General features: G+C 39.2%; 1 protein-coding gene across 7 annotated transcripts in view; it reads right to left on the bottom strand.

Moving 5' to 3' along the window:
- Positions 1-16474, bottom strand: part of SHANK2 (SH3 and multiple ankyrin repeat domains 2) — a 675150-nt gene that overhangs the window by 307115 nt on the left and 351561 nt on the right. Inside the window, exon 1 of one of the 7 annotated variants that reach the window (XM_039536954.1) lies at positions 5881-6107. The exons of the other annotated variants lie outside the window; for them this stretch is intronic. Within the exon in view, the coding sequence (XP_039392888.1) occupies positions 5881-5893 (13 nt within the window). The 5' untranslated portion in view covers positions 5894-6107. Of the gene's footprint in view, positions 1-5880; positions 6108-16474 lie in introns of those variants that run through there. 7 annotated transcript variants of the gene reach the window in all.

Genomic DNA, 16474 nt, shown 5'->3' with positions numbered 1-16474 from the left:
ATAAAATGGGGACCATATTTGCCTAACCCACAAGGGGGCAGGACATGTTAAATTCCTTAATGAACTTTAAGAGTGTCAAATTAAAGACTTTTGTTATAGCAGTTTGCAAATGCAGGTTTATTATACTCTGCTATCAAAGAGTATATAACAGTGTAAGAAATTGGGCCAAAGCAAAACTGGCCAGGCAAGATTCCAGCATGAGAGGATATTTTTCTGTATTAAAAATAAAACCTAATGAATTGGTTGACTATGTCAACAGTAAGTATAGGGTGAGCATGGAGTTTCAGAAAGATAATATTTACTATTCTGGGGTACTTTGAACAGGTGCTTAGATACTATGGTGACAAGGGACACAAAAAACACTTAGATGGAGGTTGTCTCGCAGATGAGAAAAGAAAAAACCCATCTATGCAACCATTCAAACACTGCAGATATGATCTATCACACTTTAGAAAATTAATGCTTTCATTTAAGGAGCTACCAGTCATCTAGAACATAACTAAATATCCACCCTCCTTTATGCTTCACAATTGACAGGAGAGCTTTTAGATTTCTGGATTTCTTCTAAAACTAACTAAAGCAGGGCATCAGATGAGATGAAATAGAAGTCCAACTCAAGTCCAAGGTATTTCAATTCTAAGAGTTTAAAGGGTCACCTATTTCCTCTCAAGCAGAATTTATTTTCTTAGACTAAATGACAAGAGCCCCCATGTTGACATGTTACAGAATGATTCTATGGTCTTACTAATTGCCAAGCAATCATTCATTCCATATATAATCAACCATCAACTTTCATATATTTTTTTTGGTGAAGAAAAGGAAAGGAATTGTTGAGCTTGATGGAGTTAATATCCATTTCAAGTCATTAGAGTACTTATTAATTATAAATATATTTTAATTCACATGCTCTCAACTTTGTAGCAGTGATTCAAATTCTTACCAAAAACTTTGCCATAAAAATAATAGAACTGGGTCTCATTCTGGAATAATAATTAGCATTCTGGGGTTTGTCTTTTTAAAAAAAAAAAAAAAAAAAAAAAGCTAGTTTTGCAAATAAGTTAGGATTTTGCTTCCCTATCTATGAATTTAAAAAAAAAAAAACTTGCTAGAAACAACAACCTGCATATGCAGCTTCCAATAATACAAGAGTAAGAACTTATTTTGTCCTCAAATAAAAGCAACTCAGAGTTATTTGTATTTGATGATTACCCCATTACACTTCCAAAACCACTAGAAAGTGGATCTTGTTTGTTAACTTGAGCATATATTCAGACTTGAAAATCTGAAGATCCATGACCTTGGTGGGGCTGTACGCTGTACCTCAGTCTCATTCCGAGTTGCATACTGCAGTTACATATTGTACTTAAATATGATTTTGTTCCAGTCTTGTCTCAGTGAAGACAGGGGAATTTAAAATTCTCAGAAACATGAACACAGACAGGCTGTATTTGTAGAACAGGTCCACTCCTCCTGCATTTGAAGACAACTGAAGTTTTCCTGTAGGGAGCAGGATCAGACCCTTATTTATTCAATTTAAATACAAAAGGAACATGCATCATCTCCACAACATACTATAAGAAAGAGGCTTAAATTCATTAAAATGAAGTATTTATCTTGTTCCCTCTTCCCATCCCAGAGTTATCCATCAGGAACATAAAATTTTACTTGCAAGAAGCCTACATCTCTCGACTATATATTTGGTAGTGTTGAACGGCCTTCAGTAAAAAGCCATGTCTAGTAACGGATAGCTAAAAGCCTTGATACAAGAATACTTATGCCTGATGCCATTCATTCCCTTCTACTCAAAATGAATATCCTTTCCAAAATGACTTCCATCCACACTGACATCTGAAATAGAGAAAGCTATACTGTTACACTTCACAGCTAAAAAATGTAAAAAGGCCTGTTTGAAGTTCATACTATACAAAAGTGCAGTGGAATGAAAGGTATATAGCTAAACTAATCTCAATGTTCAAGCACACAATAAGTTGATTCCCCTTTTCTTAAAGGCAGGACTGGTTGCACCACCCATTATTATGGATGCTCATCTCATCCTATTGTAACGCCCTGTTTTAAATTGCTTATAGAAAAATTTTAATTGTTTGGGCTTCAGTTCTCCACACTAGATGCATCTGCCTCAGGCTGAATTATTCTGGAAAATTTCAACCAAAGTTGATCAGCCATTTCTGAGAATGAGGCTAGGGAAAAACAAAAACAAACAAAAAAACCCCCCAAAACATCTCCCCTCCCCATGTTAAGTTCTTGAAACTTTTTCTTGGGAAAGCTTTAGCAACTCCTAAGGTTGGGGGCAGGGATTTGAAATTTGGCAGGGGTGGGATCTTTTGCCATTCCCGTGAAAATCCACCCACATTTGGCCAAGTTATAAGCCTTTGAAAATAGTCACAGTTCATACTTGCTCAGTACAGAATTTAGCAGATAAAATCTCCAAAGATCCCATCCTAACTGAGCATGCTCCAGCCCCTTACTGTTTCTGCAACAGGACAGCTCATGACCCATCCCCACACAACAACTGAGCATGCTCAGTTACAGAGGCAAAGCCAAAGTTTCCCTGTAATGGCTAATCCAGGCCAGGGTAGAACCCAACTCCTGAAATGAGAGCACAGGGTTGTCTTCAGTATGCTGAATGACATAGTGTAAATGAGGAAATAGTCTGATTCAAATTCAGAGGGGACAAAAAGGCAAACCAGAGAGGGTTAGGGAAAGGGGGTCTAGTGACAATGGAACTGTGATGGCTGGGGGTGGGGGGAGGGAACTGGACTTGAATTCCTGCAGGACCCCCGCCTTAAAGTAGTATGTGATTAAAAACTATCATAATGCATACCCATACTGGGGCTGAATTAAAGTTGCATAGGCTACCTTGATTAAGATTGAGATGCTTGACTTTGCAACCATAAATTGTGTTCTTTTAATGTAGTTTTAAGTGTAATTTTATTTGTATTACAGTAACACATGGATGTCCCAACAGAGGTTAAGACCTGGAAGCTCTTCAGCATTAAATTGGCAAAACAGACAAAGGAAAAAATCATCACTCATTTAATAAACTTTGAAGTCCATTCTCAAATCAACTATTTAAATCAATAGGTATTACAGAAGATCAGCTTTTTCCCCAAAGGTGAACACCTTACTTACAAGTAAGGAAGCTAAACGCTTTCCATCTTTATAAAACTAAAACCTGTAATGTATTACCATGATGAGTAAACAGAAGGGCCTACATTTTTCAAGTGTGATTTGTGATTCTGAGTGCCTCACATTTTTGAGTGACCAAGCTGAGACACCTTAAAGGAATCCAATTTTGAGAGGGCAGGTATCATTAGCTTCTTGTAAAAAAAGAATCTCCCAGCAGCCTCCTTACCAGTTTGAATATTGCAATGTAAATAATATAAAAAAGCAAGGTCTCTCTAATGCAGTGGTCTCCAAAGTGGTGTGCGCAGCCAGAGGAGCGGGGTGTGTACTCAATTTTTTTTTTACTGATGGGGTGCACGATCAAAAAAAAGTTTGGAGACCACTGCTCTAATGAACTAACTACAAGTAGTATCAACAGAATTCAGGAGGGGAATACACTACATAGCTTTGATGAATGAATGAGTGAAAAATGCAAAGAAACATACAGACAAGTCTCCCTGAATGTACATCTATCCTTATAGAGTAGAAATCAAGATAGCTAACAGACACTTTTGTATTCAGCATGATGCTGATTTGTATCTCATCAATAAGCAGCAGGGTAACTTGAAGACTATTCACATTTTATAACGTACTTAACCAGTAGGATCATTCTGGAGATATTTATGCTTAATGATTCACCTTAAAGGCTTCTATAGTATTTGAATTTTTTTTTGTTGGTAAGATGACACACTAAGCAACCAGAAACAAATTTAAAGATATAGAAGACCTTACATACTACCGACCAATAGATTTTAACTATCAGTTTGGAACTAAAGGGTAGTTGGTTTTGCCTTATGTTTCAATCACTCCAGACTGGTCTGTACGATTGACTGATAGTCAGCTCTTTACTTGGTCTTTTTGTTGAAAAAAATTCAAATTTAGCAGGTCACAGCAAAACACAACCAAACCACCAAACTAACTCTCCCCCACCCCCACTATCCAAAAAAGGCTGAACAAATTGAAGTCAGTCACTGGTAAGTGATATAACGTTCCTGTGTTTGTTTGTAGTTCTGTTTGCAGATGCATTCTTTTGCAGTTTGTGTTTTAATTGTATCCATTTAAGGCACTATATTTCAGGAAAATTAATGGTATAAGAAGAACCTACTCTTTCCAAATCACATGTGGCTATATTCTTAACAGAACCACAACAGTTGTACAACTAATGGCAGCATCTATTGAGATCAATTTAATCTGAAAAATGGTTACAGGTTTTTATGCACAATCCCAAAGTTCTTTTTTTTAAACAAGAAAATACAATTAAACCAAATACCATACAGTCTAATAACACAACGATGCAGCTTATCTACTAGTTTAAAATTTCTCTCTTTTAATTCACTTTTGTTCAACCTTTAAAGTCCATAAACCTAAGCCCTGCACCCCCAATCCCACAGGTGTGTCTGCAGGGACAGACCCCTCTCCAAACCATTAATTCTCCAAACCAAGATGGGGGGGGGGGGAGAGGAGATCTCTGAGCTAAGAGGTGAAAACATTATCTAAAAGTTGTATCTAAAGTTTACTATTTTTCCACTTCAGTATGGCAAGAGCTGTATGTTTAGACAATGGTGATTATATACCAAAGATTATACACACCAAATGTATTTAACTACTAGCCTCCAAAACCTGTTTTGGTTCTGTGTTACAGAAAAGCTAAGTAACTTTAAGCACAATTATATTGTCACTATAAATTAGCATTTTCACTTAGTCATATTTCTCTCTAAGAATGATTTAGAGATGAACTTGCTATTTTAAAAGAATCGGTTCAGTGTTTTGCAGATAGTACTACACAGGTTTTTAGTAGGATATATTCTATTTTTTTTAAGTTAACTCCAATTACAAAACCTAAAATTTAAGCATACACATATAGAACAAAGGCAGTCACAAATAGTTTGTATATAAAGGCATAGGACTAAGAACACAGGCAACCACTCAGGTTACTCTGCTTCTAAGGTGTATCCCTTTTATCACAATCACTGTCACAGGTTGATTATTTTTAACATTATTAGCTCCTTGGGACAGGGACTGTGTTTGGCTGTGCTGATATCTGTACAGCACTACTGAAATATAAATGAAAACAGCAAAAAGGTCTAAATAAGAACTTTCTGAAGTTTCAGTCTTCTTTCAGGTGAGCATATGGGCACCAGTAACCTCCACCCCCCAGACAGTCTTCTGGGAATGCATACACACAAGGAGAGGTTACATACTGGACTGATCTGCATTAGGAACCCCAGTAGTACCGCTCCACTCCTTTAAAGAGACTCTCACAGATTACTTAGAAAAATAGATACATCCTGGGGTGAACCTGTATTCTAGGGTTCGTGAAGAGGTATAGAGCCTCTGCTAAAATATCTCCATACTCCAACAGAACTTCATGGTATAAGGGTGGGCTGGATGGCTCAGTCTGCAAGGTTCAATCCCCCACCCCCAAACAATCAGAGAGAAAACACAGAAAAGGAGATTTAAGTTTTATTCCATCAGCTGGATGGAAAAAGGTGACCCAGCTCCAGGTTTGTGATATATTCCTTAAGCCTCAGTCATTCACTTCCAGAAAAAAAAAATCATTCTTTTTATCATAAGGAAAAAAAAATTAAACCATCAAAAGAACATTTCCCCCATTGCTGTTTAAAATATAAGCTAAACTCATTAACTTACTCTCTGTAAATGAAGCAAAAATGAGAGAAATAAAAAAAACCAGTTTACCTATTTGGTCCATCTTTCTTACTAGCAGAAAGCAGTTCTTCTCTTACTCAAATCTTCTTTCAAATATCATGCCCTATGCAAAGGCTCCTAGCTACTTACTCCCAGGCATGACTAGTTTTCTAAATTGATATAACTGCTTAACCTTTAACGTGGTGGGTCAGGAATGAGAGTAATATCTCTTCAGCATACTTGTTTCACATTTTGTGGAAAACAGGTGTTCAAAATAAGGAAACAGAGACAAGGATGTTACTTTGCATACTAGCTTCTCTACTAATAATGGTGAGCTGTTTCATCGCTAATTGAAAACAGGTGAATAATTTAAAGCTTGGGTCTTATTAAGCACTAGGTGCCATTTTAAAACTGAGAAGATAGTTTTCAATCAATTTAGTTTTAGTATTGACCAGAGAAGAGTGAGGTTCGGTGGAAGAGCTTGGAAAAAGCTGAAAAGCATTAGAATAGATTAATCAATGGCAACAGAGTGATTAATGACTAGAACTGGCCTATAGTTACTTGACATTAGTTCATTTTGCTTTTTATAGTTAATTTTTATTTCATAGCTATGGATCAGATCCATAAAGGTATTTACTAACTTTCATTATGGGCTTATATGCCACTAACTATGTTGCTAGGAAATCATGTCATTAAATTGATAAGCCCCAAGACCTCCAATAGCCAGCTAAATCCCTCTCCTATCAACCATAAGTTCCTTGCCTTAACAGGCTTTCTTTCTACACATTGCATTCTCCTGCTAGCTTTTCTCCCAACTGTGGAATATCCTGGCCCCGATCCACAAAAGAACCTACGTGCCTAAACTCTAGATTTAGACATCTGTGTCCCAGTTTTAGGCACCACTGAGACCCACAAAACCCCCACTCAGCTGCTGCATTCTAGCCCTGTAGGTGGTTAAATTCTGAAGGTGCCTAAATTTTTGCTGTAAAAGTTCCCTAGGCTCCTCCTGTAATACATTACAGGCATATGTAGAACACTTCACTCAAGGCCTAAAGCACCAGCATGATCTGCAAACGAGGTGGTAGTACTGCCACCTCATTCATAACTTTTAGCCAAGTAGTTAGAGAATTGAGCCTGTATGTGGGGGAGCACCCTAACCATTGGGGTAAAATTTATAAGGTAGGCACTATCACTTCCTCTGGCATTTCTTGCAATGGCTTAGGCACCTAGGCCATCTGACTCAAGGAAAGGGATTCCAACCTGTGGGTCACAAGCCGAGATGGGGGAGGGGAGTTAGGACATACTCCTCTCATTGGCATCTCCCATTGGTTAGTTTAAGCAGCTCCTCCAATAGCATACTGGCTTTTGTGGATCCCACTCTTAGGCACCCATCTGTCCCCATGCATTTTACAGGGAGCCTAGAACCTAACTCAGCATTTTTGGATCCTATTGTTGTGCCAGTGATTTTCTAGGCACCTAAAAGTTGGGTGTTAAAATGACTAAGTCTCTTTGTGGATTTGAGCCTCTATCACATCAACAATTAACTAGAGCTGACCTCCTGCATCTGAGAACACATTGTTTACATGCTTCAATCAGTAGGAAATTTTCAAATGCTGCCATCTCTATTCTTATTTTCTCTATCCAAACTTCTCTCCTTACAGCTTCCATCTTTATGCTTATTCACAATCTGCACCTTCTTTTTGGAGCAGCCACTTTACTGCAAGCCCTGTCTTCACAATCACATATGAAATCGTTCCCTAAATCTACCTTGTTCTTATGAAAAATAAATCCTAGCAACTCTGTATCTTATGGCCATTTTATTCACTAGAAAGGAGTCATTCATGCCTTAGGCTACAAACTCTTCAGAGTATGGATTGTGGTTTTCTTTGAATCTTCTCTGTTGTAAAGTGCCTTGTGCAGGTGATACATATATAGAAATGAAAAGTATTGTTTCTTCTATACAAAGGTCTCCAAGAGTATCACCCCTGTGCAGAGGGCCAGCACAATCCCTTACCTTATTTAGAGGGCTTAAATGGGATTTATGTGTAGGCTTTGTGCTGGCCCTCTGAACAAGCATGCATTTCATGTATAGGGTTTTACACCTAAGAGTAAGAATGTATTTATAGGGTTAATACATGATTATCAAGTGCTAGATGTCCTGATGGCATTGAGATGCCAGGTGGGGAAAAGTTCTTGGTTGGGCTCTAACTGATTAGCCCAGGAGGGAAATCTTTTCAGATTGAAAACAGAAGCTGATGTTTCATGTACCTTTCCTTTTTTTGTTTTAATACTTTAATACATAAACACCAGGTCATATACAAAGTTATATCACAACAGGAGTATTTAACAGTGAAGCCAAACCAAGTAACAACAGAGAAAGGAGGAAAGCATTATAAGGGTTGGCAAGACCTTTACAGTGATACAGTTAAGATTCCAAGCCTTATGTCTGCTTTATGATTTTTTCATTAACAATTAAGTAGCTGAGGACTTGGCCCTGATCTGGCAAATACTCATGCCCATAAGTTCATGACCATGAGTCGAATGTTTGAAGCATTGGAATCTTACAATCTAAGAAATAAAATAAAATTATTTAAACAAGTTATGCCGTTGCCAATAGCTGACTGAGATTTAAGCTCTCATAAGGAGGATATAGCAATTGGCATCTACACATTTTGTGCCAGCTGCTCACCAGGTTGCAATATTCTTATGTTTCCTGTCTTTGTGGGATGAGTTTTATATTTTAGAGCAACAGGTGGTGTTTTTTTTTTAATTATGAACTGTTAATTTAGATTTTCTTCTTGTATCTTTTCCTCTTCAGGCCCCAGTTCAGAACAACACTTAAGCATGTGCTAAGTCACATTGACTTGACATCATTAGGGTTTAGACATGTGTTTCAGTGCTTTGCTGAATTAGGGCTTCAGAGAGGACGCATATTATTAAAGCATAGGGAGTTCGAAAATCTGAGTGTTATTTTTGCGTCTACTACTTCATCAGTGTGTGACTTTGAGCCTGGCTGCTACATGCTCAGCACCATGCCTCAGTTTCTCCAGTTGTAACAATAACTTTTGCAAAGCCCCCTGACAAAATTGAGATGGAAGTTAAATACAAGATAAAAATACAAAATATTATCATTACTGAAGAGCCGGCCTAGCAGACATACATCACAAAAATATGTTTGATATCTATTTTCTGCCAAACTTAGACAAAGACTTGGGAGCTGAGCTAGGAATCTCCTTAAACAAATATATGCAGATAGAAATATCAGCTGCAACATGGTTCAGGGACTTGCCTTGCTGAAGGCCCAATTCCTCTTTACGGGGAAGGAGATATATAGGTACTAACTGAAGTACTTCTGTAAAAATAATTCAGGAGTCCAGCTGGGATTTGGGAGCCTGCTAAATCAGAATATGGATATGTGAGGGCCCACCAAGGGCTTAAAAAAGACAGTCATCCTATTCATGTATTTGTTAAATGTGTAATGCTCACATAAGTTGCAGCTCCTTACCCCCTTCGTTAAATATCTAGCATGGTTTCTCTATAACTTGATTTCCATCATTCACAGTGGCATGTGAATCATTGGCATTCATTATGATGACACATTATAGTCACAGTCAACTCAAACAGCAAGACCAGAAATTGAAAAATATATTTTCATGCTCAGTAAGATTACATTCTAAATCAGCTTCTGAATGTGTCTATTTATCCACCGCTCAAACCCCTTTTTCAGTTCATAGCTATTTCATAGTAGTGCTGTGTTTGAACTCAGGGAACAAGTTTGCTATCCAAATAGTCTGCAGATAATGTATTTATTCTATCTAGTATGTAACATTTGCAATATATATTAAAACAGCTATTCTTCTTCTTAAATGAATCCTTAGTAATGGGGAGAATGAATGTCAAAACCAAGGCTACAAAGTACCATGTTCAGGTTCTCTGTACTACATTATCAGACACACAAATGTGTTCAATAGCATAACAGTACATTTATATACTACATTACATATCATAAAAATAAGCAGTTATATGACTGTATAATTCAACATTCAACTAGTTGGCACACAAAATATAATAAAGTTCTACCTTTGGGGGTTTTCTGTTAATCTTCACTTCACAAACTCTAGAGCTGTTTGTTTTTTAAATTACTACTTCACTCATTTTTTTACAAGAAATAATGTAAATAAAATACGGAGGGAAGAATACACTATATTATGTTTGATAAACTGTTGCTGTGTTGTATAGGGAATTACCACAACTCCTTTTATTATTGCTAGGAGTTATATTAATAATTTCTAACCTAAAACACTGAAAATCTCTTAAATCTCCTCCTCTCTTTGGATTAGGTATGGTTCCCTTGTTCTGCATAACATTTGATTAACAGGAGCTACAAGCATGAGCTGAGGTTGAATCAATTCAGTTATCTTTCCTGTAACTGATCAAATTCTTGTTGCAAATAAATGACCAGACAACTTTAAATCTGTTTTCTGTTGGTAAATTGTTCACAAAATCATAGTGATTTCTACAACCATATTTGGTAACTCCTGCATAGTTTATGTGTTGGCAAATTATGCCCTTTGAATATTTGCCGTATATGATTCCATTCTCTGACAGGATTATGCTTCTGGATTATTGAAACTTTTTAAATAAGAGAAAAATGAATGGCAAATAGTCATGTTCATGTACAAATTCCCTTGTTCACACATACCAATAAGGCTAATCCTATATTTCCTGATTCAAAGCCCAGGAAAGTCAATGGGAGTTGTTCAAATATGTAATATGGATCAGACCCATAAACACAGCCAATTCCCCAAACTTCTGTGCAAACAAAATTCTGTTTATGTGAATGGTTATGAATAACATGGTCAAACTCAACAGCTAATTGAAATTCAAACAAATGTTCATGAATACTGTTTTGGAAATATTCACTAAGCTCTAGCTTTTACTGAAAAACAAATAAGAACTTGTCCATGGCTTCAGACTATCAATTTTGATTTGATATTCTTTTTGACTATTTAAGAATATACTCAAGCATACCATTTTAAGAATATACTCAAGCATACCATTTTAATAATTCTTCTAGAAAACTAAACTTCAGAGGTAAATTTAGGCCTCAGTCCTATAATGAAGTCAATGGAGCTCAGAGGGCAGAGATCTACCTATATGATTTTCAGTTCAGAATGAGAGCCTTAATTGGTGTGTAAACAAATACAAAACATAATCTAAGTTTTTTTTATGACCCAACATAAATTTGCTTATTTTCATGATATTGTTATTGTAACACAGACAGACCCTGGTTGTCAGAAGGCAGGATCAACCCGGGGATCTCCGGAGCTTAGTGCATGAGCCTCTACTGCATGAGCTAAAAGCCAACTGGCTGTTAGCAAAGGCTGTAAAGCAGACTCATTTTATTTCTCTCTTTAAGTGGTCTCGGTGCCATTAGATGGGACACAACACCACACCCAGGAGGTATGTGGGATACGCTATGATCAGTTGTTGGCAACTAAAATATTCTGAACTAATTCTCCTGCCATTGATAAATCACTTACCCAGAAGGAAGAGCAAATGTATTTTCTACTGCCTTTGGTTATAGGCAAAGGCCAAGGACAGATTCTCAAATCATTTTAAGATTTGAGACTGTAGTCAAAAAACCAGCAGAGTGGGAATGTCCAGTCACTGCTATCCAGGCCCATTTTCTTATATCAGTCTTATAATTCTTTTACATATATCAGTCTTATAATTCTGCTCCTTCTGTGAGCAGATGCCCTATCACCTTCTTTAAATTCACAAAGATATTGTCTCACAGAATTAGTCAGTATTTTGAAAGTGTTTTCTTTTAAATGCAGCCTCCACTGTTATCAAGCCTTTTATTTTGGATGACTCAGATGGCTGAAAGAAGATAAAGAAACAAATGTTTTGCCTAGAATTAGAAAAACTCAAGAGAATGAGGCACGGAATTATGAACATGTCAAATAACCATCACTGTGGGATTTGTCCTGCTGTACTCTAATAACACTGCTCTGCAGCCAAAATGCTTCTGAAATAAATCTAGTCAAACTTTACTAATTCTAGGTCACTGAGAACGAAAATGATGCTTAAAATTGTTGATTGACTCTAGTTTTCAAAGAAATGCTATTGGGTCAGTATATACGACCCTTGACTTGGGAATAGGGGAGGATAAGCGAGTTATAAAGGGAAGGGATCTCAATTTAAACCAGAAATGACTAAAATACATCTTTGACTGGATCTATGAATAAATCTATGACTGGGTTTGGACAGTACTTGCTTTTTAGGCAAAACAATGAATGATGCAATCTGAAGCTGGTATTGCGTCATACATGATATGAATTGCATCATGTTATTCCTAGAAGTCATGGATGATGCAATCATAACGAAGCTTACATCACTCTGCTGAACAAATTGCCCTATATCAGCTCTAGAAATCATACAGTGTCATGCTCTCTTATTTGTCAGTGTTTGATTTTGCAAAGGGACACATTTCTGTTTAGCCAAAGTGAGCAGAGATGCCTCGTACTTGTGTGAACAGTGCAGATAACTTCTGCTATGTTTGTGGTGAAGTGACTTTTGCATCACAAAAGCGCAGTATAACCACTATGGTTAAGAAAGCCTATCACCTTTATTTTGGCTGCAAAATTGGAGATCAGGACAAGAGGTGGGCCCCACACACATGCTGCAACACTTGTGCAACAAATCTTCGCCAGAAGTTGAACAGGAAAAGGAAATCTATGCCTTTTGCAGTGCCAATGATTTGGAGAGAGCCAACAGATCATACCAGCAATTGTTACTTCTGCATGGTGCCTCCAGTTGGGAAAGATGTGTCAAAGAAGAAAAAGTGGACTGTGCATTATCCAAACATTCCATCAGCTATACGCCCAGTACCCCACGGAGAAGGACTGCTAGTTCCTGATGCACCAGAATCATTCTCACTTGAGTCAGATGAGGAAGAGGAAGAGGATGAAACTTCTGGTCCTGAACCATCAATGTCACAGGACCCACATTTTCTCCCATCCTCCTCCTCTGAACCACACCTCATAACACAAGGTGAACTGAGTGACCTTGTCAGGGATTTGGAACTACCCAAGAGTAAGGCAGAGCTGTTGGGCTCCAGACTACAGCAATGGAATCTCCTGGCAGGTGATGTTAGGGTTTCCATGTTCCGTGACCGTCAAAAGGATCTTGTCCCATTCTTCTTCATGGAAGGTGATCTTGTAGCCTGCAACAACATCGATGGTGTGATGGCAGCCCTCAACATCGTTCACGATCCAGATGAGTGGAGACTGTTCATTGATTCATCGAAGACGAGTCTTAAAGCTGTTTTACTGCATAATGGCAATGTTTTGCCATCAATTCCAGTTGGTCATGCAGTCCATATGAAGGAAACCTATGACAACATGAAACAACTTTTGAGGTGCATAAACTATGACCAACATTAGTGGCAGCTTTGTGGCAATTTGAAGGTTGTTGCTCTCTTGCTTGGTCTGCAGACTGGATACACAAAGTACTGCTGTTTTCTCCGCGAATGGGATAGTCGTGCAAGAGATTCCCACTACATAAAGAAAGATTGGCCACTACGACAGTCATTGGAGCCTGGGAGGAAAAGTGTTCAGCATCCACCACTTGTTGAATCAAGGAAGATTTTGTTACCACCCTTACACATCAAGCTGGGTCTGATGAAGAACTTTGTCAAGGCCATTGACAAAACACAAACAGCTTTCAAGTACCTCCGTGGAAAATTTCCAAGGTTAAGTGAAGCTAAGATAAAGGAAGGTGTCTTTGTTGGTCTTCAGATTCGTGAACTTCTTCGAGATGATGCATTTGACCATGCACTGCGTGGCAAGGAAAAGACGGCATGGAAAGCCTTCCAGTTAGTGGCAATAAATTTTCTCGGAAACAACAAGGCAGACAACTACAGGTTGTTGGTGGAAAACCTCCTCAAGGCATACAAAAGCCTTGGTTGCAACATGTCACTAAAGATACATTTTTTGCACTCTCATCTAGATTTTTTTCCACCCAACTGCGGAGCAGTGAGCCACGAGCACGGCGAGCGATTTCACCAGGACATTGCAACAATGGAGAAACGCTATCAGGGCAAATGGAGCCCATCAATGCTTGCAGACTATTGCTGGACAGTGACAACAGATGCTCCATTTAATGAATACAAGAGACAAGCCAAGAAGCGCCGAGTAGACACTGAATAGGACTAAACTATGTACATAATAGTTTTTTGCCTTTTGTTTCATAATAAATTTTAGTTAGATAACCCTTTTGCTGATTTTTAAAGTGTTACATAAACAGGACAGGTGAAATATTATCATGTAAAGCAACCATAAACACATGAAAAGACCTAGGTTTACAATTTATGATTAAAACTCTACTATCTACACAATATACATAGACATAAAATATAAAAACTTAAATAACTTAGAAATAGTAGCCAATCAGTTGTTTTAATTGTCATATTTGAATTCAGCACATCAAAATACATAATAAATAGCACATTTTATCTCTGAAGCAGACGACTTCTAAAAAATTGTAGACCAGTGTAATGTATTCTACTGACATTGTCCACTGAAGTAACTAATTGCCTAAGAAGTTTTAGGCTACATAGTTTCAAGACAGAAGACATCCAGTACTTATAATCTAGTCAACACTGGTTTATAAATAGAATGGTTTTAATAGAAGTTCTATTCTCATATAAATACCATTTGAATAGGGATGTATATGAAAGTGAAATATGGTTAAGCAAATCATAAAAGGACAAATTCTGGGGCTTTTTCAGGATAAAAACAGCAGCTAAGGCCAAATACTACTATAATTTTAAATAAAGGGTTCATGTAAAGACCAGTTAAGATCCAATTATAATGTCTTGTATAAGATCTATATTTGTGAAAAAAGGAGTTATTAGACTACACAAATTTGAGACACTGATATCAAAATAAATGTTGAGTTTATTTCTCCTTTCCTAATACTCTGAAATCCGAGAAGAGCAGAATCCTCAGATTTGGCTATCATAGATGATGGAGTATGTCAAATAAGTAAAACCAAATACAGGCTAAAAATAGCATTTTTAAGTACTGAAGTGATATGGAGTAATATCTTTGAGTAACAAGGTTTGAATACAATAAACCAGGCCTGCACATCATGCGGCCCGCGGAGCCGCACTGTGCGGCCCGCGGGGGGATTCTGAATCCCCCGCACACGGCGCTCTGTGGGCAGCCCAGTGCCCTTTGAATCCCAGCCGTGGCAGGGAATCAAAGGGCTCTGGGTTGCCCGCAGCCGCGGGGAGCTCAGAGCCCTTTAAATCCCAGCCGCAGCGGGGAATCAAAGGGCTCTGGGTTGCCCGCAGCCGCGGGGAACTCAGAGCCCTTTAAATCCCAGCCGCAGCGGGGAATCAAAGGGCTCTGCGCTGCCCACAGCAGCGGCAGGCAATCAAAGGGCTCTGGGCTGCCCGCAGACGCGGGGAGCCCAGAGCCCTTTAAATCCCAGCCACCGCCGGGAGTCAGAGGGCTCTGGGCTGCCCGCAGCCGTGGGGAGCACAGAGCCCTTTAAATCCCAGCCACCGCCAGGAGTCAGAGGGCTCTGGGCTGCCCGCAGCCGCGGGGAGCACAGAGCCCTTTAAATCTCAGTCGCGGCGGGGAATCAAAGGGCTCTGCGCTGCCTGCAGTGGAGGGCAGCCCAGCACCCTTTGAATCCAGGCCCGCGGCCGCTGATTGCTCCCTCCACGGACCCCTGCCCTAACTTCCCCCCAGGACCACCACCCCCTATCTAATACTGCTGGTCCTTGTCCCCTGATACCCCTCTCTCAGGACCCCATCCCCTATCTAAATGCCGCTGCTCCTTGTCCCCCGATTGCCCCCTCCCGAGACCCCTGCCCCTAACTGCCCCTTGGGACCCCAGCCCATATCTAAGTCTCCCTTCTCCTTGTCCCCAACTGCCCCCTCCTGAGATCCCCCCAACTTCCCCTCAGGACCTCACCCCCATCTGTCCCCTGATGAACCCCTGAGACTCCCATGCCTATCCAACTGCTGCCTGTCCCCTGACTGCCCCCCCGAACCTCCGCCCCATCCAACCCCCTGCTCCCTTGTCCCTTGACTGCCCCCCGGAACCCCCGACCCCATCTCCAGCCCCCAGCTCCCTTACTGTGCCACTCAGACCAGCATGTCTGGCTCCATGCAGCTCCAGACATGTTGCTGCCATGCTCCCCCGCGGAGCCCACAGCCCCCAATTTGAACACCTCAAAATTCAGGAGTGCTCAAGCTCAGTTTGGGCAGCTGTTACTTCATTTCTCCCAAATCAAATATACTGATCCACTGTAACTTGCTGTACAAAAAGTAGGATAAAATTGAGCAAGAAATGCTTATTAGGACTGGAATTGCTATTTTCAACAGCCATTGCCTTTTTGTTTGTTTAAAAGGAAGACAGTGATATTGAATTGGCAAATTCCCCATAGAAAGAAAGAGTGGAACAAAAGAATAATAAAGGCACCTCAACTTTTCCTCATTTATGTAGGACGGTCTTATAATATGCATCCAGATATCCTCCAATCACACAAGCTGAAAATTGTTCCACTTTACTGCAGCTCTGTAACCATATGGGAACCAATCCTGTCTGTGTTTTGTGCACATCCAAA

The sequence above is a fragment of the Mauremys reevesii genome, linkage group 4 (assembly GCF_016161935.1).
Source record: "Mauremys reevesii isolate NIE-2019 linkage group 4, ASM1616193v1, whole genome shotgun sequence".
NCBI classification, from domain to species: domain Eukaryota; kingdom Metazoa; phylum Chordata; order Testudines; family Geoemydidae; genus Mauremys; species Mauremys reevesii.
Note: the sequence above shows the minus strand (reverse complement) of the source record. Positions and strands in the feature narration are given on the sequence as shown.